Below are 23,846 nucleotides of genomic sequence, written 5' to 3' on the forward strand. Positions count from 1 at the left end.
AACATTGCGAAGAATGGGAATTCCAGAACACTTAATTGTGCTCATGCAGAACCTGTACATAGATCAAGAGGCAGTTGTTCGGATAGAACAAGGGGATCCTGATTGGTTTTAAAGTCAGGAAAGGTGTGTGTCAGGATTGTATCCTTTCACCATACTTATTCAATCTGTATGCTGAGCAAATAATCTGAGGAGCTGGACTATATGAAAAAGAACAGGGCATCAGGATTGGAGGAAGACTCATTAACAACCTGCGTTATGCAGATGACACAACCTTGCTTGCTGAAAGTGAAGAGGACTTGAAGCACTTACTGATGAAGGTCAAAGACTACAGCCTTCAGTATGAATTACGCCTCAACATAAAGAAAACAAAAATCGTCACAACTGGACCAATAAGCAACATCACTATAAACAAAGAAAAGATTGAAGTTGTCAAGGATTTCATTTTACATGGTTCCACAATCAACACCCATGCAAGCAGCAGTCAAGAAATCAACCCACTTATTGCATTGGGCAAATCTGCTGCAAAAGATTTCTTTAAAGTGTTAAAAAGCAAAGATATCACTTTGAGGACTAAGGTGTGCCTGACCCAAGCCATGGTATTTTCAATTGCCTCATATGCATGTGAAAGCTGGATAATGAACAAGGAAGACCAAAGAAAAACTGATGCCTTTGAATTACGGTGTTGGTGAATAATATTGAGTATACCATGGACTGCCAGAAGAACGAACAAATCTGTCTTGGAAGAAGTACAGCCAGAGTGCTCCTTAGAAGTGAGGATGGCAAGACTTCATCTCACATACTTTGGACATGTGATCAGGAGGGACCAGCCCCTGAAGAAGGACATCATGCTTGGTAAAGTACAGGGTAAATGAAAGAGAGGAACACCTTCAAAGAGATGGATTGACAACGATGGGGCTCAAGTATAAAGTATAAAGTAAAAGACAATTTTGAGGATGGTGCAGGACCCAGCAGTGTTTTGTTATGTTGTACATGGGGTCACTATGAGTTGGAACCGACTGAAAGGCACTTAGCAACAACACGCCTGTAGTTATAACCCCATTTGGGAATGAGTTTTCTATAATACTAACGAGGCAGGATTAGTGTAGGCTGCGCTTTGAGTCAGTCTCTTACAGGGGATAAAAGGAGATTAGACAAGCAGAGATGGAGTAAAGATTGATGCCAAGCCACATGGAGATCTCCAAGAAACCAAGAAGCGGAAGCTGAAGAGACAAGGACCTTCCCTCAGAGCCAACAGAGAGAAAGACTTCCCCTAGAGCCCACTGAATTCAGACTTCTAGCCTCCTGAACTGTGATATTAAATTTCTGTTAAAGCCATCCACTTCCAGTATTTCTGTTATAGCAGCACTAGATAACTGAGACACCAAGGAAGAAGAGACCTGTTGCACAGGCATAGTAACCACAGAAACATCCTCCACTTGCAGACATGCATGTTGGGAGCATGGGACTCCTCAAGGTAAAAGCAGTCAGAGCTGCCTGCCCAGCATGTATGTCCATCAAGAGCCATCTCTGTGGTAAAGAGGACACAAATTCATATCCACCCAGTTGTCCTCAGCTGGGGCAATGTGAGCTTACCAGCCAATCACCTGAGTCATTGTGGACTTAACAACAGGAGGGGTGATTAGGTTCAGAAACACATCACATGGGCTCTTCTCTCTCCTGGGTGTTGGCAGATGATGTGGGAGTGGCTGATGGAGTTTCTCTTTGAGCCAGCCATAGCAAGGCTTGAGTGTACCCACCATCTGCAGGTGGTAAGCATAGAGGAGCAAATGAATTCCACGTTAATAGGGCCCATGGTTGGGGGCAGTGGCTGCAAACAGCGTTCCATTGTCAGATGGTATTATATCAGGAAATTCTAGCACATGGCCATAGTGATCATCAGAGCCTTAAGAGTCAAAGTGCTATCTGCTTGGTGGAAGGGAACAGCCACTCATATGCCTAAAACACATCCATGACAGTTTGAATCTGCTATAGCCAATCTGTGAATTGTGAACTGGACAGACCCACAGGTTATCGTGCCTAGTTCACCTTCAGCCGTAGACTCATGTTGCTGGCAAGTAATACACCTCGTAAGCACTAGGGACTTCTTCATGCGTCAGATGAATTCCCGCATTGAGCCAGCTCAGACTTCCATGAAGGTTTTGCTATTTTGGAAGATCCAGGCCCAGATCTAGTGAGTCAAAGTACACTGTCCTTCAAAAAGATAGGTTGAAGACATTTGTTACGGATTGAATTGTGTCCCCCGAAAATGTGTGTTAACTTGGCTAGTCCATGATTTCCAGTATCATGTGATTGTCCACCATTCTGTCATCAGGTGTGATTTTCCTGTGTGTTGTAAATCCTATTTCTATGATGTTAATGAGGTGGGATTAGCAACAGTTATGTTAATGAGGCAAGACTCAATCTGCAAGATTAGGTTGTGTCTTAAACCATCTCTTTTGAGATAGAAAGAAGTGAGTAGAGAGATGGGGACCTCATATCACCAAGAAAGTAGAGCCAGGAGTGTGCGTCCTTTGGCCCCAGGGTCCATGCTGAGAAGCTCCTAGAGCAGGGCAAGACTGATGACAAGGACCTTCCCCCAGAGCCAACGGAGAGAGAAAGTCTTCCAGTGGAGCTGTACGCCCTGACTTCTAGCCTCCTAGACTGTGAGAGAATAAATTTCTCTTTGTTAAAGCCATCTACTTGTGGTATTTCTTCTATAGCAGCACCAGATGACTAACACCGCATGTATACAAAAACAACAGCCAACATCATTCTCAACAGAGACAGGCTGAAAATATTCCCCCTGAGAATGGGGAAAAGGATGCCCTTTATAATCAGACACGCAGAGGGAAGAACCTCATGTGATGACAGGCAGAGGCTGGAGTGATGCTGCAGCTGTAAGCAAGGAACGCCTGAGGCTACCAGAAGCTGAGAGAGACAAGAAAGGATCTCCCCCTAGAGCCTTTGTAGGGAGCATGGCCCTGCTGATACCCTGAATTTGGACTTCTAGCTTCTGTAACTATAATACATTTCTGTTGTTTTAAGCCACCTACTTAGTGGTACTTTGTTCCAGCAGCCCTAGGACACTAATACAATTACATGGTCTTGATCAGTTTTTACACTCCAGATGATGTCTTCAAGATGCAGGGCGTTAAGCAGGCTTTGATATGAGACATACTGATCAAGTTTGTGGTTGAATTCTGTTTCTAAGGGGCAGGGGATAGTCACCATATGGTATTCTCCCAATGGTCCAGTTATGGGTGGTCCAATGGCCTGACCATACAGCAGGCCCATTAACAATGGCCTGTTGTTGTTAGGTGCCTTCAAGTCATTTCCGGCTCATAGCAACCCTATGTACAACAGAACAAAACACTGCCCAGTCCTGCACCATCCTCACAATTGTTGCTATGCTTGAGCCCATTGTTGCAGCAACTATGTCAATCTATTTCTTTGAGGTCTTCTTCTTTTTCGCTGACCCTCTACAATGGTCCGTGAAGCTGTGTAAAAGGGACTATTTACAAAGGTGTGAGCAGCATATCGGCAACCCATAAGAACGGTGTAGTGTCCTTGGGCTGGAAACTGTGGGAATGTTGCCATTTCTGTACCCAAAGAGAACCTGCAAGGAGAGAGTGGTGTACAGAGGGTCTCCCTGAGAGGAAGTGTGATCTTCAGTGAAGGGACGCAGCCAGCCCCAAGCCAGTCTGAGGGAGGTGGGGGAATAAGTACTCAACCTCCCCCTTTTCTCCAACCTTCTGCCAAGGATCTCCATTGGCCAAACCCAACTGGAAGTCACAGGGCAAGAGAACCTGGCCCTTGGTAAGAAAAAGCAGGGGAAGGTGGAGAGTGGACCTAGAGGAGCAAGTAGATGTCCGACACCCAGCGAAGGCCTGTGATTTTAAGCAGGTGAGTCAAGGGAGTTCTCACTAAGAGATGTCATTTGAGCAAAGACCTAAAGGGTTTCATTCACTCATCTAATCCTCACATCAACTCTATGAGATTGGTAGTGTTATTCTCCCCATTTTACAGTTGAAGAAACTGAGGCACAGCAAGAATAAGGAACTTAAAGTTGTCCAAGGCTACATAGCTGAGAGTTGGTAGAGTTGGAATTTGAACCCAGGCACTTTAGCTCCAGAAGCCCTGCTCTTAACAAAAATAGGAAATAGGTTATCATACAATGAGAGGGGAAAGAGTCTAGCCCCCGTCAGGTTGTGTCATGTCGTAAGGGGCTAACTAACTGTGTGTATAGATTTCTTTTCCAGAGGTGGCCTCCCAGCCTCTGATCCTCCTCCCGGCCCCTCGGCACTTCTCCCATGTAACTTACTAAGAAAATTCAACAGTCTCTGACTAGATTTTACTGAGTAAAGGTAACATCAGAAGAGCTAGCCCACTGCTGCCGCTCGGACTTGTTTAGGAGAGGTAGTTGGTGCTGCAGTCAGAGATAGTGGAGAAAATCGACTCAGGCCTCTTCGCCCTGTGCTTCCTCATGGAAAAAGTCTGTCGCCTGCCTGACCTCCTATGGTGATTCATTTTATTCCATACGATGAACATCTGGTTTTCTAAGACCTTCAGCTTCATTTCACTGAACATAAGCCGCTCCAGGAGCTTGTCCTGGAGGGCAAAGCAGGCGTGCATTTTCTCAACTTCTTTTGCGCTCATCGAGACGGAGTTGGGGCTGGCTTCGGAAGTCCCAGGTTTTTCTGCCTCCTCCTTAGCTCCCCACCACCAGGAAAAGAAGACAGGTTGGTTAATCAAGATAATCACCTCCCTGTTCTGAACACCTGCTCCATGCCAGGGAGTTTATAAACATTACCTTACTCAATTCTCACAACCACCAGGCAAGGTGAGCATCTTTGCTGCACTTCATGGAAGACAGAATAGGGGCGTGGGGAGGTGAGGCCACTTTCTCAGCACTGCACTGCACTGCCTGAGGTCCAGAGCTCTCAGGATGTACAGTTGTCTCTGGTTCACAGGAACAAATGAAGCGGCCCCCTAATCTGCAGTGAGGTCCCTGGGTGGCATAAATGGTTTGCACTCGATAAACCGTAAGATTGGTAGTGGTTCAAATCCACCACCATAAGATAAAAAACCAAATAGCCAAACCGATTGCCATCTAGTCCATTCAGACCCATGGAGACCCCATGTGTTACAGAGTAGAACTGCTCCAGAGTTTTCCTGGCTGTTGTCTTAATGGAAGCAGATCACCAGGACTGTCTTCCATATTGCTGCGGGGTGGGTTCGAACTGCTAAACCCTAGGTTAGTAGTCTTGTGTAAACCTTATGTGCCACCTGGGGGTCTGCAATAAGATTTGCTGTTGGGTGCTGTCGACTTGATTTCGACTCATAGAGATCTCATGTGACAGAGCTGCCCGGGATAGTAGCTCTACACATGGGATGACCATGAGTCACAATCAGTTCCAAGGCAATGGATCTAAGGGGCAGAGGGATACAAAGCCCTTAGCCAAAATGTATCTCTTTCCAGAGCCTGCAGCTTTTGCAATGAGCCTGTCTGAGTGCTTTATGAGGCCCAATAAACTCTCAAACTGCTAAGTCTCAATGGTCCCGTGCTCTTATCTTCATCGTCTTCATTTGCCCTCCATACACACCAGTTAATAATACTACTTTATTTTTTCTTTTAGAAATTGGCTAAAAACTCCTGATCTTTAAAACATTTCAAAATGAAATACTTCAGACATGCAAAGAAGTAAAGAGAATATTACGACAAATATCCATGTTTCCACAACCAGCTTAAGAAATAAAATATCACAAATAAAACTGAAGCCCTCTGTGGACCCCCTCTCCTATTGTTCCTCTCCTCCCTAAACTTCACCTCCTCAACTGCAATCCTGAATTTGGTGTTATTTTTTCCATGCATCTCTGTCTACTGGTGTTTCTCAATGGGAAGCTATTTCACCCCCTGGTAGGCATTTGGCAATGTCTGGAGATGTTTTTGGTTGGCAAGATTGGGAGCATGTGACTGGCATCTAGTGGATAGAGACCAGGGATGCAGCTAACCACCCATCAATGCAAAGGAAAGTCTCCCACAAGTTTCCAGTCCAAAATGTCAACAGGGCCCAAGCTGAGAAACCCTGCCTTAAAATACTTTCACTACACACATGCATCATAAATAGGATAGAATATTGTTTTGCACGCTTTTTAACTTTACATAAAAGATGTCATAATCCATGTACATTTCTGCTGTCTTCATTATTATACTTTGAAGATGTATGCATGTTGATACATGTACTGCTATTTCATCCACTTTAATTCTTTCCATCTTAAAGTAGTTATTATGTTGCCAAAGCACTTTGACATCAAACAGGAAGGAGGAGACTCTGGGGGTAGTCCCCATTTTACAACTGAGGACTTCCGAAGGGGACTGATTTATCCATAATCACTCAAGAAGAAGCTGCAGAGCAGGGATTTAGGCCAGAGTCTTAGATTGCTTAGTCTTGCCCCATTATCCCAATACTTCCCTTACCTTCCCACCCCCTAATCTAGCTGTAAGCATCCCATATCCCATATCCCTTATCTGAAGCTAAGCCAGCTCTTGCTCACCTGCTGGGGCTCTGGCGGGGTGGGGTTGCGTTCGTACTTGACCAGCCAGTTGCTAAGCAACAGCAGAAAGAACAGGAACCCAAACAAGGCTGGCTTATAGCTGATCAGCCAAGCTACCACTGTTCCCATGTTGCCTGAAGAAGCAAGTATCTCATGGATACTCCTAAAAAGAGATAATAGTGCCCCCAGCATCACAGCTTGGAGGTGCACTGACCCCAGGACCCTGACTCAGTCCCCCTCTAGGACAGTTGGTCTCCATGACAGTAGTCAGGCCCTCCCATTCCTCTGAGTCATAACCCATCAGCTGCGGCATAATAATACTATTAGCTACTCCTATGTCTTAAGTACCCACTATGTGCCAGGCTCTTTGACAGGCAGTTTGTAAGCATTATCTCATCACGCCTTCACAACAGCAGGTGATGTAGGTCTTACCAACACCTCAGTCATTCAACAGTACATCCGAGCCCAGCCACGGGGAATAAAATAATACAGAGTCAGGGACAGGGAACTGCCAGAAATTCAAGCCAGATTCAGAAGAGGATGTGGGAGCAGGGATATCATTGCTGATGTCAAATAGATCCTAGCTGAAATTAGAGAATACCAGAAAGATGTTCCCCTGTGTTTTATTGACTGCACAAAGGCATTCAATTGTGTGGATCATAATAAATTATGGATAACTTTGTGAAGAATGGGAATTCCAGAACACTTAGTTGTACTCATGCAGAACCTGTACATAGATCAAGAGGCAGTCGTTTGGATAGAACAAGGGGATACTGAGTGATTTAAGTCAGGAAAGGCGTGTGTCAGGGTTGTATCCTTTCACCATATTTATTCAATCTGTATGTTGAGCAAATAATTTGAGAAGCTGCACTATATGAAGAAGAATGAGGCCTCAGGATTGGAGGAAGGCTCGTTAACAAGTGTTATGCAGATGACACAACCCTGCCTGCTGGAAGTGAAGAGGAATTGAAGCACTTACTGATGAAGATCAAAAACCATAGCCTTCAGTATGGATTACACCTCAGCATAAAACAAAAATCCTCACAACTGGACCAATGAACAACATCATGATACCAAAAAAAAGAAAAACCAAACCCAGTGCCATTGAGTTGATTCCTAACACCATGATAAACAAAGAAAAGATTGAAGTTGTCAAGGATTTCCTTTTACTTGGATGCACAATCAACACCCATGGAAGCAGCAGTCAAGAAATCAAATGATGCATTGCATTGAGCAAATCTGCTGCAAAAGACGTTTCTTTAAATTGTTAAAAAGCAAAGATGTCGCCTTGAAGACTAAGGTGTGCCTGACCCAAGCCACGATGTTTTCAATCACCTCATATGCTTTCAAAAGCTGGAAAATGAATAAGGAAGACTGAAGAAGAATTGATGCATTTGAATTATGGTGCTGATGAAGAATATTGAATATACCACGGACTGCCAGACAAATGAACAAATCTGTCTTGGAAGAAGTACAGCCAGAATGCTCCTTAGAAGCAAGGATGGCAAGACTACATCTCACATACTTTGGAGGGATCAGTCCCTGGAGAAGGACATCATGCTTGACAAAGCAGAGGGTCAGTGGAGAAGAAGAAGACCCTCAATGAGGTGGATTGACACAGTGGCTTCAACAATGGGCTCAAGCAGAACGATTGTGAGGATGGGGCAGGATCAAACGGTGTTTCGTTCTGTTGTACATGAGGTTGCTATGAGTTGGAACCGGCTCAGAGAGACCTAACAACAACCCTCAAGGGCTCCATAGTCTAGTGGAAGAGACTTCAAAGAAGAATCACCTAGACTTTGGAAACAAAGCAGAAAGATTACTGTGTGCCTTTTCAAAGTCATACTAGAATACTGCCTAAAAAGCCCACCTTTCAGTCACCTGACAATTGGTTCCCAGCCAACGCACCTTGTGCACAGTCACCGCTGATCCATCAGTGGAGGTCTTGCGCGTGGCTCTGATGCTGAACAGTTCTCAGTGGAGCTTCCAAACTAAGATGGATAAAGAAGTAAGGCCTGGCAATCTACTTCCAAAAATCAGCCAATGAAAACTCTGTGGATCACAACAGTCTGATCTGAAAGTGATCATGGGATGACAAAGGACTGGGCATCCATTTTGTTCCACTGTACAGGAGGTCACCATGAGTCTGGGTTGATTTGATGGCAGCCTGGTGGCACAACAGTTAAATGCTTTGCTGCTAACCAAGAGGTTGATGGTTGGAACCCACCCAGTGGATCCAAGGGAGAAAGACCTAGCCATTTGCCCCCATAAGCCCTATGGGGCAGTTTTACTCCATTACATGGGGACTATGAGTTGAAAATCAACTCGAGGGCACACAACAACAACAAACTTTGTTTGACTTACTATTTAGCATAGATTAGGGCCCCGACTCTGTAAAGTTAGATGTTAATTTATAAAAAATAGATAAGTTGCAAATAATTTTTTTGCAAATAGATGAAAATGAGTACAGATTTATGGACTTAGAAGACGTTAACCTTTTTTTTTTTTTTCCTATTTAACTTTGCAATCTTATTCCACCATTGTTTTTTCTGCTGGCCAATGACCATATGTCAGCTTCTCATATTTTCCTTTGAACGAGCTTTGTCATCCTGCTGGTTCCCTCAATAATGAATTAAATAAATCTTTGACGTATGCTTGCTATATTTTTCTCATGGGAGTTTTTTATGTTAAAATATAAGCTTTTAATGGCTGTCTAACATTCCATTTTATGTAATACTCCAGATGATATTTCAATTATTAAATTAGTCTCCACTTGTTGAACCTTTCGGTTAATTCTCCTTTATTGTTATTATATATAACCTGAGATAAACAACTTTGCAAGTAAATCTTTGTACACATACTTATATGTTTCCCCAATGTTTCCAGAAAGTGGAATTGCTGGGTCAAAGTAAGAGGGAGCAAAGGCCCTGAGATCAGAGGGTGCCTGTTTGAAGAACAGCTAAGAGACTGGTGTGCTTAGAGGAGAAGCAAGTAAAAGAGAGATAGGCTATACTCTCAGGGAGGCAATGCGGGGTTGGGTGTGGAACCTAGGGACTTAGTAAGACAGGGAACAGAGGGGCCCCCAAATCTGCAAACAAAGTAACAAGAAATGGGCCAGGGTGCAGAAACAAAGCCATTCCCCAGAACAGTGGGGCAGGGTATCTAAAAATAGCCCACAAACTTCTTTAAGGTTGCCTTTCAGAAGCAGCTGGAGAAAACCATCCCCAGGTTCATGAGCAGAACATCACCTGTGACCTCTGTGTGACCTTCCACCAGGGGCAGTGAGGGGCTGCAGCCCCAGCTGAGGAATCGAATCTAGGGAAATGAGAGACTGCGCAGGCGTGATGCCCCATAATAAGTCCTGCTAGGAATCCCAGAGGTCTCCGGGACAGGAGCCATCTTGGAAAGCTGCTGCAGTGCACCCTAGTTAACATATCCCCACTTGTGTCTATGAATAAACATGAATCTTCCCCCCTCCCCCACAAGAACTTTTAAAAACTCAATCCCCTCTTTTGTTCTGTGAGATGAGGTTAAGCGTTGCTCTAGGCCCTTGTCCTCTCTGCTTGCAAGCCTCTTCAATAAAGCTTTGCTAGTGTGGAAAACTACGTGCCTAAACTATGTGCCTTACCTGCTCATTCTTGACCAGTGAGAGGCAGAACCTTACTCTGGTAACAAAAGGATATGCATTTTTTTTTTTTTTCAATTTAAAGTTTTATGAAATTAATAAATGTACAAATAAACCAGATAGAACTAACCCAAAATCTATCACCATTAAGCCGCTCCTGACTCAAAGTGACCTTATAGGACAAAGTAGAACTGCCCCATAGAGTTCCCTAGGCTGTAATCTTTATGGGGAGCCCTGGTGGCACAGTGGTTAAGAGCTCAGCTGCTAAACAAGTCGAATCCACCCACCAGCAGCTCTCCGCAAGAAAGACGTGCCTTCCGTAAAGGCTTAAAGGCTTGGAAACTCCATCGGGCAGTTCTACCCTGTCCTATAAGTTGCCTATGAGTCAGAATCGACTCGGTAGCAGTGGGTTTGATACTGCCCTATCTTTCTCCTGTGGAACAGCCGGTGGGTTCAAATCACCGACCTTTTGGTTAGCAGCCGAGCACTTAACCACTGTGCCACCAGGGCTCCTTCAGATAGAACTACAGAGTTTAAAATAAACAAGCATCTCTTGCCAAACGCCTTCTCACCGTCAATTCCAAGCCTCAGAGATAATCTATTTCAACACTTTTCACTGCTTCTTTTGGCATTTCTAAATATTATGCTTATACTGTTATTTGTTGATTTTTCAATTTTGACATTATGCATCATCCTTTTTTTTTTTTTTATGATGGAAGATGAAGATTTTGCTTCTGTGCAGCCCCCTACCACTACTTCATCCTCCCTTTCACAAATCTCACTCAGTACTCTCCTCCGCAAACTTTATTTTTTGGTTAAAAAAAAATCATTTGTTATTTTGGCCAAGTCGGTATAATTCACAGCTGAGCCATGTGTTCTACTATGATTACACGTCCTTTCTTGTACCTTTTTTTTTTCTTTTTTTTCTTTCCGGTTTGCTTCTTTTTTTTTTTTAAGTCAATTTACTTGAAGTACAATATATATACGATGAACCTACTTTGCGTGTACTGTTCAATGAGTTTTGAAAAATGTATACACCCCTGTAATCACCACCCCACTCAAGATATAAAACATTTCCATCGCCCCCAGCAAGTTCTCTGCTCATTTGCAGTCAATTTGCCCACCCCCATCCCGGCCAACCCCTGAAGGATTCTATCGCTAGAGATTAGCTTTACCAATTCTTGAACTTCATGTAAATGAAAGGATTTTTTTGAAAATTATACTTTGAACAGACAACCAGTAAAAAGGCAACTGTAGTTATGAACTCCTGTGTAATAACTGAAATAAGCGTGAGAACACAAAGGAACAAGACGTGTTCAGTGTTGGGTCAGGGAAGGATTCCTGAAAGAATCAAAAGAATAACCCACCATCGTCATTATCATTAGAATTAACCTGGAAGAGGTGTTCTGCTTGGGGCGGGGGGGGGGGGTCCGAGCGGCGGTGGGGGGTGTGTGTGAACTTGGAGTCCAGACAGGAGGAAGGGCAATTGAGTTTCGACTCAAACCTGGATCTCCTGATTTCTCTCCATTTTATAACCGCTGAAACTCACTTGCTTTTAAGTGTTTCCCAGTCCAAGCAGGACAATTATGAATAAATAAGTTGATAAGCCAGTGACATTTCTGTGTGCTTTTTCTCTCAATAGGCTGTAAACTCTGAAAGCAGGAACTTCATCATTCAACTCTTGTCACATGGTAAATATTAATAAATAATTGGTTGAATTGAGGCTCAACGAATGAACGCAAACCCCTAGAGGGAAATGGTCCCCCTCGGAAGGGCAGGCTGACCCAGAGCCCTATAACCGGGAAGGTGCTGGGGCCGCCTCCAAGGGCCAAGGAGACGCTCTAGGAAAGTATCACTCGCTCTGTCATGGCGACGCTCTAGTCGCGAGGACGCCGCTCTATGGCAGTGGGGGAGGGGAGGGGACCGTGGGCGTCTCGGGGCCTTTTTGTCCCGACGCGGCGGGAGCGCGCTTAGCGCGTGCGTACGCGGCGGCCGCTGGGAGCGCGCGGGCTGCGAGGAGTCCGACTCCGTGACTCGGCTTAGGACTCACGGACCGACAGGCTCAGCGGCCCCTTCGGCCGTCGGCGGCCAGGCGACCCGAGATGTTGTCGGGGAAGAAGGCAGCAGCCGCGGCGGCGGCGGCGGCGGCGGCGGCGGCGGCTGCGGCCGCGGGGACAGAGGCTGGCTCCGGGGCGGCGGGCGGTACCGAGAACGGCTCGGAGGTGGCCGCGCCGCCCGCGGGCCTGTCGGGCCCTGCCGAGGCCGGGCCGGGGGCGGCCGGTGAGCGCACCCCCCGCAAAAAGGAGCCTCCGCGGGCCTCGCCCCCTGGGGGCCTGGCCGAGCCGCCGGGGTCCGCCGGGCCTCAGGCCGGGCCTACCGTCGTGCCTGGGTCTGCGACACCCATGGAAACGGGAATAGCGGAGACTCCGGAGGGGCGACGCACCAGCCGACGCAAGCGGGCGAAGGTGAGGCCTGACCCCGTCCCTCAGACAGCAGATCCGGGTGCCTGGCTCCCCGGGGGCTGCCTGGCCCCCACCACTCCCGCCCCCTCCCCGGGTCGCGAGCCTGCAGCCCTGAGCCCCGCGACCTTCCCCGCAGTCGGACGCCCAAAGCGCCTCCCCTCGGAGCCCGGTGGCCCCCACGGAGGTCGATGGCCCCCACGGAGCCCGGTGGCCCCCACGGAGCCCGGTGGTCCCCACGGAGCCCGGTGGTCCCCACGGAGCCCGGTGGCCTCCACGGAGCCCGGTGGTCCCCACGGAGCCCGGTGGCCTCCACGGAGCCCGGTGGTCCCCACGGAGCCCGGTGGCCTCCACGGAGCCCGGTGGTCCCCACGGAGCCCGGTGGCCCCCACGGAGCCCGGTGGGTGGGTGGGGTGAGGGAAGGGAGAGTCTCCGCCTGTGCTGAGCACGGCCTTTGTGCTGGCACGGGGAGGGCGTGGGGGAAAGGGCGGTTGAGGGTAGGTGTGTTTTCCTCAGGACATCTGGTACACCTTTTCTTTTTCTTGACCGGGAAAAATGGCTCCCCGACGGGGAGTTGTGGTTGGCATTGTTGGAGACATCACTTGTTTGTCCACAGATGTGTTTCTGGAAGCTGTACAGCAGTATTTATGGAGTTTCAGCTGGGATTGTAGAGTGATGCTTGAGAAATCGCCTAGCCATGGTTGCCGAAACGGAAAGGAATATTTTTGGAGCTCTTGTTGTGTGCTAGGAGTTTTCATCTTTTCCTTCAATCCTTCCAACATTTTTTTGACATAGATTTTTACAGACGAGAAAGCTAGTTAAGAAGCCTAATGTCACTTACTCAAGAGAAGAAAAAAATTTGGCGCAGAACCGTATATACAGACAGTAGCAGCCTCATATCCCTGTGTGTTCCAGACGCATCACCCAGAGTTTTATTTATGCTAATCAAAGGGCAGCTATTGAGAGCCTCCTTTTAGAAATCAGTAAACAGAGGCTCACGGGTGGAGCAACTTGCCCAAAGTCACACAGCCAAGTAAATGGCGCAGCTGGAATGTAACCTCTTAGGCTTACATTGTGATAAGTAAGGTATCAGCTCCCAAAACCAAGGACCGCACTGGACGCCAGCAGTGTGCAGGGCACTGGGGTGACAGTGAGGCACAGACTTTAGATTTGGGCCTTTTCTGGAGTTTCATGGCCCAGTTGAAAAAACTGGAGATACATGTACATATAATTTTAAAATAGATTCATAAATATTTAAATTGTGGAATTTGTAACACACTTTATATATAATTTTAGGTATAAGTCAGTGTGTATGAGTTGTTTCTTGTGATGAATATTACCAAGACTGAGAGCCCTCAGATTCAGCTGCCCGCTTGAGAGATTTCTCTCAGGTGTATCTGCTGTTGGGTAAAAGGGCATCTTGGAGGAAAGGCTTTTTGGGGCTTTTACCAAAGCCTGGGTTCGAAAAGCATAGAGGTTGGTAACCCCAACCCTCAGAAATGGAACAGAGGGCAGAAACTCCAAAGGGTTTTTGTTTTACTATTTCATTAGAAAGTATAGCCAGAAACTATGCTATAAAATAAATTTTTTAAGCAGTTTCATTGAGGTGATTTACGTACCACAATTTTAAAGTGTACAGTTCATGGAGTTGTGCAGTTATCACCTCTACCTACTTCCAGAACCTTTTCATCATCCCAAAAAGAAACCCCATACTCATTAGCAGTCACCCCATCCCTTTCCCTCTCCCCCCAGCCCCAGGCAGCCACTAATGGACATTTTGTGTAAATGCCAAACCAAAACTCAATGCCGTCAAGTCGATTTCAATTCACAGTGACCCTGTAGGACAGTAGAACTGCCCCACAGGATTTCCAAGGCTGTAAAATCTTTACAGAAGCCAACTGCCACATCTTTCTCCTGCGGAGTGTCTGGTGGGTTTCAACTGCTTGCCTCAGTTAGCAGCCCATTGCTTTAACCACTTTGCCACCAGGGATCCTCTCTGTAAGTGCATTTATACAATATGTGGCCTTTTGTGTTTGGTGTTAGCATATTTTCATGCAGCAGGTATCAGTACTTCATTCCTCTTTATGGCTGAATAATATTCCATTGTATGGATATACCACATTTTCTGTTCATCAGTTGATGGACACTTGGGTTGTTTCCCACTTTTGGCTGTTACGAATAATGGTGCTATGAACATTCATTTACAAATTATTGTGTGGACATACGTTTTCAGTACTCTTGGGTATGTACCTAGGAGTGGAATTGCTAGGTCATAGGGTAACTCTGTGTTTAACTTTTTTTCTCTTCATAGATTTTTAAAAATTATGGTTATATATATATATATACACACACACACACACACATATATGCCAAAGCATTCACCAGTACAAATTCTAGTGTGTTAGAAAATCATTAGGGATAAGTTCGAATAGTTAGAGCTGGAGAATTTATGTGCTGGTTTTAAAAATTAGGCCTTTATCTGATAAACTATCTGAAAATACCATGTATTTGGAAAATTAACCTGGCAGCTGTGCCCTAGATGAACTGAAAGGGAGAAAAAAAGAGAGAGTAGAGCATTAAGGTGACTGGGGGAATGAATGAATCATAAGGGTGGGCATGAGAAGGAGGAGACTAGAGATGTGAACTTGGGAGTCGTCAGTATAAAAGTAAGAATATCCAACCACCCTACTGACTCACAGCCTCACTGGGACATCTTTTTGTCCTAGGTGGTACGTTGTGGGCAAACCTCTGAAATCTCGGAGGTTATTACTGGGGAATGAGAGATTCCTAGTCCTTTGCGTTCAAAGTATCTATTCCTTTTCACGGGGAGTCATTTTTACTTTTCAAACTTTGTATGATTCTTTGGGATGGTCTTTAAACTTTTACTGAGTGTGAAAATTCATTTTTACAAAATAAAGTGTTAGGCAAAATCCCAAAATAAAATACTACTTCCTTGTTCTGTATTAGAAGTTTAAATTTACAACATTTATCTTTGATGTCAGTTTATGAAAAAATAAGGCTATTTTGGTGAAGCTAAGCTTGAAATTGGAAACTATGCACGATATTCATAGTCTTGTTTGAGCCTCAAAATCTAGTTTTATTTCTGTGTTTTGTTTCGTTCATGAAGTATTGTGAAGATCTAGTCCTGATTCACATGAGAAGCAGTGCAAAAGGCATTTATTTTTAAAGCTTGCCCTGACATCTCAGGACACTCTCCGGGAGACAGAATGGCATAAGAAATGTCATTCTTCGGTCTACGCAAAATTGATTGCCCAGGTGCTGTAGGCTAATGTGTTGGTTTAACACGTGTGTATTTGTTTTTAAAATACTTTTAAAATTAAAATAAATGAAACCTGGAAGACCCTTAGGGTTCTGTGGAACTTTTTTTGTGTTTTAAATACTAGATGATCTAGTTATTTTTCTAATCTTTTCATGAAGACTAGGCTTTCTAGACCAGCTTTTTCCAGGTGTGTTTCTTTATTACTTCATCAAAACATTGGATTAAACAATGTTAAAATATATATATATTTTTTTGCTGCAAAACTTTCAGGACTTAACAATGTGCGTTGTGACTCTCCTAGAAGGGGCACACAGAGTGCAGTGTTACCCAAGCTTGGTCCTTAATCCCATTTTCCTTCAAACGGTAGTGTCCTATGAAATATCTTTGGGGAAAGCCGAACTACAGCAGTAGAAAGGATCTTATTCTTTTTGTTTGTCTCAAAATTTGCGCACTGCTCAGACTGCTCATCCAGGTGCACAGTGTACACTTAGTAAATGATTATCGAATGAATAGGATTGATGAGCAGGGAATTAAAGGACTGAACCTTAAGGGTACAGAGGGGCCAAGCACTGATGAGGGATAAAAGGAGAAAGACATCTGCATACTATAAACATATTTATATATATTTTTTAAGCAAATGTAGGTTATCGTAATATACAACTTATTTTATATTTGTTGGTGTTGAGAATATATACAGCAGAACATGCATACACCAATTCAACAGTTTCTACAATTTAGCGACATTGATTATGTTCTTCAAGTTGTACAGCCATTCTCATCCTGCTTTTCCGAGTTGTTCCTCTCCGTTAACAAACTCACTGGCCCCTAATTTCGTATCAAGTTGCTACTGTCAGTTTAATCCCATGTGAAAAACGAAAACCTGCTGCCATCAAGTGGATTCCAACTCATACTGACGATATAGGACAGAGTATAACTGCACTAAAGAGTTCCCAAGAAGCACCTGGTGGATTTGAACTGCTGACCTTTTGGTTAGCAACCATGCACTTAACCACTACGCCACTAGGGTTTCCTGATAGATAGGTCTTAAAAGAGCATTGTTCTCAAGGCTGACATTCTTTACTAGTTAAGCTTTTGTTTGGCTTTAAGAAGACTTCAGGGGATATTTTTGGTTTAAGGTTTAAAGGTTGCCTCAGCAATAGTTTCAGGGGTTCATCCAGCCTTTATGGCTCCAGAATGTCTGGATTCCTTGCAAATCTGAAATTCTGGCCTGCGTTTTCCCCCTTTTGATCAGGATTCGTCTGTAGAATCTTTGATCAAAATGTTCAGTAATGTAGCTGGGCACTATCCAGGTTGTCTGGTCAAAGGAAGCGATTGTTAATGGAGGTGATTTTTAACCCCTCTCCTCTTTTGAAGTATTTTTTTCCCCTTGTTCCTGCTTTTTCAGCTGCTGTCCTGAGATCTGTTCTTATAGTTTATCTCAGTCAGTTAGGATAAATTTAGTATCATCTACATTTCTGGAGACTTTATTGTAAAGTCCCTCTTATGAAATGTTCACCGGATCAGGATCATTTATTTGCAGCTGGATTTTCAGCTTCTTTAGGGCAAGAGCACTTTCATTCATTATTTTTCCATTGTGCCATGGTCTTAGTGTTCAGTATTTGAGTAGATAAATACAATTATTTATATGTTAAATAAGATTCTTAAATCAGGGATCATAGCCAGTCAGTTTATCCTTAATTTTTGTTTCCATTTTCTAACTCAGTCCCTATTTTCAGTAAAACTCTTCTACTAGCTACCAACTCCCCTTTCAAATTCTGAGGTCATGACATTAAAAAAAAAAAAGATAGCCAGGCATCTGGAACCAATTCAAAGATATTTTGAAAGTTAAAATAGATTATATTCATAAGACCGTTTATTCATTTTCGAAAACTCATAAGTTAGATATATGTGGAATCCACATTGTCTTTGCTCTATTGCCATACCTAGTAAATTATTTTTATTTTATTCGTTTTATGTTTTCACTGAATCCATAATAATTAGAGAGCTGTAGTTTCTCTGGCTTCCTGGAATCTATATTGGGCGGGGGAGTCACATTCACAATTTGCCAGTGTTCCTATGTTGATGACTATTTTATAATACCATTGTGGCAGTTTTGACAAACACATTCGTAAGATAATCTTCCGTACCCTATGCTCCTTTACCTCCCATAAAAGTTCGCTAAAATGTCTTCCTCTTTTTACTACTGACCTGATTTTCTGCCTTTATGACCAGAGTATGAATTGGTGGTAAGACCTGTAGCCTGCATTTCCACATCACCTGCTTCTTCTTAATTTGTTATCATAGGGATTCTTTGCTCATCACTCAACTCTCTTAGGTCACCAAGTATTTTTTAAACAATATACCTTTTCATAGTTTCAGTTTGTTGCTGTTAGCAACTTCTATTTCCCCCTCTCTTCATTTAGTTTCTGGAATTCTTTTGCTATTTTCCCATGGAATAATAATTAGGAGCACAGGCTTGGCATTAGACAGACTAGTTAGTCTGGTTAACTCTATTTTTGTTTAACTGAAGGTTATTTTTATCTTTTGTTGACACTTCCAGTATGTGCTGTGTAGTGAACTTGTATGTGTTGTTTTTTAAGTTTAGGAGTTGTAGAGCCTCCACGTCATTGATCTGAGTGTCAGCACTATGATATAAAAGTTTTAGATTGGGCTAAATCTGGACTGACAAGATTTTTTTCAGGAAAGTTTTGTTTTTAGTAACTACCTGTTACAAGCTTGTTCTTGTTATTTGCTTATTTCCCTTAAAATTTGAAGTCAGAAAACAATTCTCATTCATTGATGGTTCCAAATAGAGTCCCTGATTTTAGATGGTTGCTATATTTAGCTTTCCCTGGTGTAATCTCCGTGTAGGTAGAGTACAGAGAAATGGATGAAAGCTTGGCCAACCTCTCAGAAGATGAGTATTACTCAGAAGAAGAGAGAAATGCTAAAGCAGAGAAAGAAAAGAAGCTTCCGCCACCACCCCCTCAAGCACCACCTGAGGAAGAAAATGAAAGTGAGCCTGAAGAACCATCTGGTGAGTTGTAGTAACCAACTGCAGTTTTGTTTTGTCTTAGAAATAAGAATAAATGGATTTATTCCTACTCTGCAAGGTTGTATTTTCCTCTTTGGTTTAACTGATACTGGGGCTTTTGCCATGTGTGTTTTTGTGTGTGTGTGTGTGTAAAATACATACATGGATACATACCGGTACTGATGCTCTTTCTGTGTGTCTGTACATTTAGTAGGAAAGTGAAGGACGATGTGGAAGGGTCGTGGCAGTATAAGGCAGTTGGAAATTAGGAGAAAATAAATAACTAGAGAAAACATACAGAATGCCGCATCCAAAGACCTGACCTCTCAGTGACAGCTCTGATATAAAATTGAGATATGGGATGGTTCTGAAATTGTTCTGGCTATGTTAAGCATTTACCACATGGTTAGATACTTTGTGGTAAAACTTTCGTGGCATGGATCAGTTGTGAGAAGTGCCTTTACCTGGCGGACAAATTTTAAAATATATTCCGAGGTCAAAAGGAAAAGGCCTAAATGCCTATTACTGTTTCGTTATTGACTCCTTCCAATCAAAAGAATGGTATAAGAAAAAGCTGTGAAGAGATTCTAAGCTCACACAAGCCTCCTTATGTCATGGAAAGATAATTGGAGTCTGTAATACTGGTTTCAGAGCCTCAGACAGCTTTAAAGAATTGTCACTAATATCCCCTCAGCCCCAAGTCCTTGCTTTCTGGGAATATGGGGACCAATTGAGGATACTTTTCTGTTTTGCTCGGAGAGACCAAGCAAAAGCAAAATCTTCTCGTATCTTCTGCTCTAATGGCATCTCATTAACTCTTTGAGTTGCTGGATTTTTACTAAGTGCCTCTCCTTGAGATAATTTTTGTATTTCCAATAGCTCCAGGCCATTCACCTCACTGATTCTTTTAGTCCTGCACCTTTTAAAACAAGATACTTGTTTCAGATCCTTTCTGCTCTGTCTTGCATGACTTTCATAGGAACCCGGATTAAGACATATTTCACTTGAGAAGTTTTATGTTTCAGTAACTTTTTTTGTTTTTTTAGGTTTTTCTTCTCAACGATATTGCTGTAAATCACCAGAAGCTATTTTACTAAAATAAAACAAACAGAAAAAAAGTACAGATGTTTCATTTGAGGATTACAAGACAAGTGTTAATTTAAATATAGGTTTGGGGCTTATCAAACAAATTCTAGCTGAAACTCAGAAGTAACATTTTATCATATAGAAAAAAAGTGACTATAATAAATAATAATAAAGGAATATGGTTTGAAAGCATTCAAAAAAGATATCCTGGATTCAGTTCATCTCAAGAATTGGGTTTTCTAAGATGAGGGTTTTCCTAAAACTTTGTTAAAATAACTTCTGGGACAAATCCAACCTCCGTGGGAGGTTTCTAGTGTCAGTGGTACATTACCTTTGGCACTAGTACCCCTGAGACAAGCTTTTTTCTGTACCTCGACAAGCTCTTCTCTCTGTTGGTTTTTCTTCCTCCTCTCTCTAGCTCTTTCCTTCCTTTTGTCCTTATCTCCAATCCTTAACTTCTACCCCTTGGTTCCCGTCTTTCTTCTATCTCCTTTTTTATTCTTGCCTTCATTCTACCTGTGCTGTAGACCTTCAGGCTGCTGAGCTCTTAGGTCAGGGCCCCAAAACATTGATCCGTGATGATTTGATCTCTCAAGTGCTGCCCACCCTCTTTTTCATGTGATGTCAAGTGTCTCCATTAAGTACCTGGTTTACCATTTTTTTTTTACCAAGTTGATAAACATTCTCTTTGTTCTCTGAAAAATTTTAACCAATTCTTGGCATTTTTTTTTCTCATGAGAGAGGTTTTTTTTTTTAATTTTGTTTTATTATTTCGTAAATGTCAGGCACTCTTCCCACAAAAGGTAAATATCCTAGCAAAGGGACTTAGGATTTAGAGAACGGTCTTTATTCTGTGGTTTTTTAGTTGATTTTAATCCAGTGGTTTAGTTTAAATAAACTGAGTATTTTTTGAGAAAGTTTTGTTTCTTAGGTTTAGGATATCGTCAGTACTCAGAAATGTGTTGATAACAGATGAAACTTAGCAATGTATTATGTATGGTTATGAAAATAAAGATTTTTTCCTTTAAAACAACTTAAAATTTTTCTGAAACTTTCTGGGGTGTATTAGGGAATTGTTTTTCCCTATAAAGCAGTGGCAGCTTACTGACCTACATAGGTAAGATATAGATTGGGCCCTGATGGTGAATCATAAAATACTACCAGGTGAGTTCAAGTATTTGTAAACTGTTGAGGGTTTCCAAATCTGTTGTCTTATCAGAACCAGTTTTTTCACTTGAGAGTTTTCAGTCAGAGGTTGAATTAAGCATTGCCCTATGGGTTTTTTGTTTTTTTTTTTATGGGTATTTTAAAATCTTGAGAGAAGATGTGGTTTTTTTTTTTTTAACTTACCTTTTCTATATCACAATCAATTAGAAATTAACTTATTTTCTTAAAACATATGAGGTTTGCATACATTTCATTCTTACCAACTTTTAAATTTATTTAGAAAAGTGTGCTTTGCTTTCCACAGTATTAATAAATCTAAGGAGAATAAAATATTTTGTTAATTATGAAAGCACAAGATGTACTGAAGTCCATGGATTAAATAATTTGACTGGAGAAGGTTCCTCTAGGAGAACACTGAGAAGAAGCCAGAAAGGAAGGTTGGAGCCATATTATGGACAGCCTTGCTTGTCAGGCTAAAGAATTTGACATTGTGCCCTTTAAGTACTGGGGAAGTCGGGTTGCGTAGCAGTGAAGTTTTTTGAGCAAGGAGGGTCATACTGAAATCCATGCTTTGGAACGATCAATCCAGTGTGCTCTGTAAGGGTGAGTTAAAAGAGTAAAGAGACAGGGCTTGGAGATACGGCTATTTTAGAAATCAAGCTTAGTGGATCAGTGGAAAAGTGTTCTTAACTATCAAAGTTGAGTTTTTACAGAAAGAAGAGGTTTGGCTTTTTTTATTTGAGTTTACTTAATTTGAAAGATGTTCTCTGATTTGGCTTGAACATTGTTTTTAGATCTGCCAGTTTTGAGAACTCATGTGGTAGTCACAATGGGTAAACGATATATTTTTCATACTTACTGCTGCTTGTATTAAAAACCTACATTATTTGGTTTTCTTAATGTTTCCATTTTTATTTTTATATTATACTTGTGAGTATGTTTGTTTTAATAAATGATGGTTTTATTTTGCTTTCTAGTAGTCTTTTCTGTGAAGATCAACGTGTTTTTAGGTCAGGGCAGCTGAACCTGGACGGTTAGTTGTCCTTGGAATTGAATGTGTTTGATTATTAGTAGTGTCAAGTAATAGTGGAGCTGCTATGAAATAGAGTGAAATCTCATTCAGCTGGACTTTACTGGTTTTAGAATAATTGCTGCTTTGTTATAAGTAGCCTTCCATTGGAAAAAATGCTCTTTTACTTTGTAGGTTCAGTTTGTTACTCTAGGTATCTTAGATTATCCCTCAGTGAGTTTTGAATTAGTGAGATTTTACTGTATTAACTGACTAGCTTTAACTCAGCTTTCTAATTTTCATACAGAAACATGATTTTGTTTTTTTTTTTCCTTATGCCTCTAAGCTGTTGAAATTTACCAGAAAAATCTCACTAGTAATTCCTAGATTTAAATTTTATATTAGGTAACTGTTTTCACTAAAGAACCCTGGTTTGGGAGAATATGTTTTTTTGGGAAGTTAGAATTAGCTTAGTTGTGCATAGCCTGAGACTTCTATGGTAATATTCTAAAATGCGTAAAAGGAAATTTGAGAGGATATATTAAAGATGCCTTTCTCAAAACTTCTTCAAGTTAATGAATTTCTCAGTAGAGACATCAGAAGTATGTTTTAAAATATATATATACACACACACATATATAAAGTCATGCGTAAGTTTGTGTCTGTACCATATTCCCATGCTCAGTGATGTGCTAATACTCTGTAGTGAAGCTCAGAGGCTTCCATTAAACCATTGGTTAACTCCTCATATTGATTTTGTTAGATCACATTCGATCGGTGACAGTTCTGTGTTATACTCTATTTTATTCGAAGACCAAAGATAAAGAATCGCTTAATCTCCTTATTTATATCCTTATTTGAACCAAAAGAAGTACTTGATCTTTTCTCTGTTGTGTGTGGAGAGTGAGAGAGTGTGTGTGTGTTTTTAAGAGACATAGACTATCAAATAAAGTACAAAATTTGTTGATGTGAGAGATTGGTATGACAGAAAATATTGGGGTAATTTTGAGCCTCTGTTCATACAGTAATCATAGGAGATGCAGCCTAAATTACTAAAAATACTAAATTACAGAAACTATATAAAATTTATTTGTATGGGCAGAAAAATTTAAAATTCAATGAATTCTTACACAAATGCTGTTATAATGAAAGTATCCATATGGCAAAGATTTCCCAAAGTTTGATAGAGTGATAATTCAGGATAGCAAAAATGCAAAAGGCAGAACCTTTCGGACTATCCTTTAGAACTTGTTATAATAGAATTTGACCAGAGAAGAGTTGAAGACTGGTTTCCATACGTTAAAAGAAAGAAATCAACGGTCCTAATATCATCGCTTTATGCTTGCATAGTTCTTTGTTTATAATAAGGTGCTCTGCGCTCCCCTTCAAGGTGCTCATACTGGTAACGATAACAGGCATGGATGGTGGTTGCGAAGTACTGGGTTTGGCAGCATGGGCAGTTATGGTCGGTTTTATTTTTATCAGGCTAGTACTAATCTCAAATGATTTATCCCAGGCTTTTATCCCTGATTTCTTTTCATGCCTGCGAGTGGAGCCAGAGAGGAAGCATAATTCTGGATGAGCATTGACTCCAGTTATCTCCACAGGAAAGATTATAGAATTCTGTTACA

At 42.2% G+C, this 23,846-nt stretch overlaps 2 protein-coding genes across 4 annotated transcripts in view; one reads left to right on the forward strand and one right to left on the reverse strand.

Annotated features, from left to right (window-relative positions):
• Positions 1–4,407: 4,407 nt before the first annotated feature.
• On the reverse strand, positions 4,408–6,747 carry TEX46 (testis expressed 46). The gene is made up of 2 exons (XM_049875518.1): positions 6,556–6,747; positions 4,408–4,608 (listed from the first exon to the last, which is right to left on the reverse strand). The coding sequence occupies exons 1-2, from the start codon at positions 6,745–6,747 to the stop codon at positions 4,408–4,410; spliced, it is 393 nt and encodes a 130-aa protein (XP_049731475.1).
• Positions 6,748–12,124: 5,377 nt separating this feature from the next.
• KDM1A (lysine demethylase 1A) overlaps positions 12,125–23,846 on the forward strand; it is a 59,096-nt gene continuing 47,374 nt past the window's right edge. For 2 of the 3 annotated variants that reach the window (XM_049878224.1, XM_049878226.1), the window contains exons 1-2: positions 12,128–12,645; positions 18,791–18,956. In XM_049878224.1, the coding sequence (XP_049734181.1) occupies positions 12,283–12,645; positions 18,791–18,956 (529 nt within the window). In that variant the 5' untranslated portion in view covers positions 12,128–12,282. Of the gene's footprint in view, positions 12,646–18,790; positions 18,957–23,846 lie in introns of all 3 variants that reach the window. The other variant, XM_049878225.1, reaches the window with a different exon arrangement.

The sequence above is a fragment of the Elephas maximus genome, chromosome 3 (assembly GCF_024166365.1).
Source record: "Elephas maximus indicus isolate mEleMax1 chromosome 3, mEleMax1 primary haplotype, whole genome shotgun sequence".
NCBI lineage: Eukaryota > Metazoa > Chordata > Mammalia > Proboscidea > Elephantidae > Elephas > Elephas maximus.

What these genes read in the sequence shown, in the direction of transcription:
- TEX46 (XM_049875518.1), bottom strand. Translation starts at nt 6,747, where the DNA reads ATGCTGGGGGCACTATTATCTCTTTTTAGGAGTATCCATGAGATACTT. An exon ending in CCCCGCCAGAGCCCCAGCAG is followed by an intron (nt 4,609 to 6,555) that starts GTGAGCAAGAGC and finishes TTTGCCCTCCAG; the next exon opens with GACAAGCTCCTGGAGCGGCT.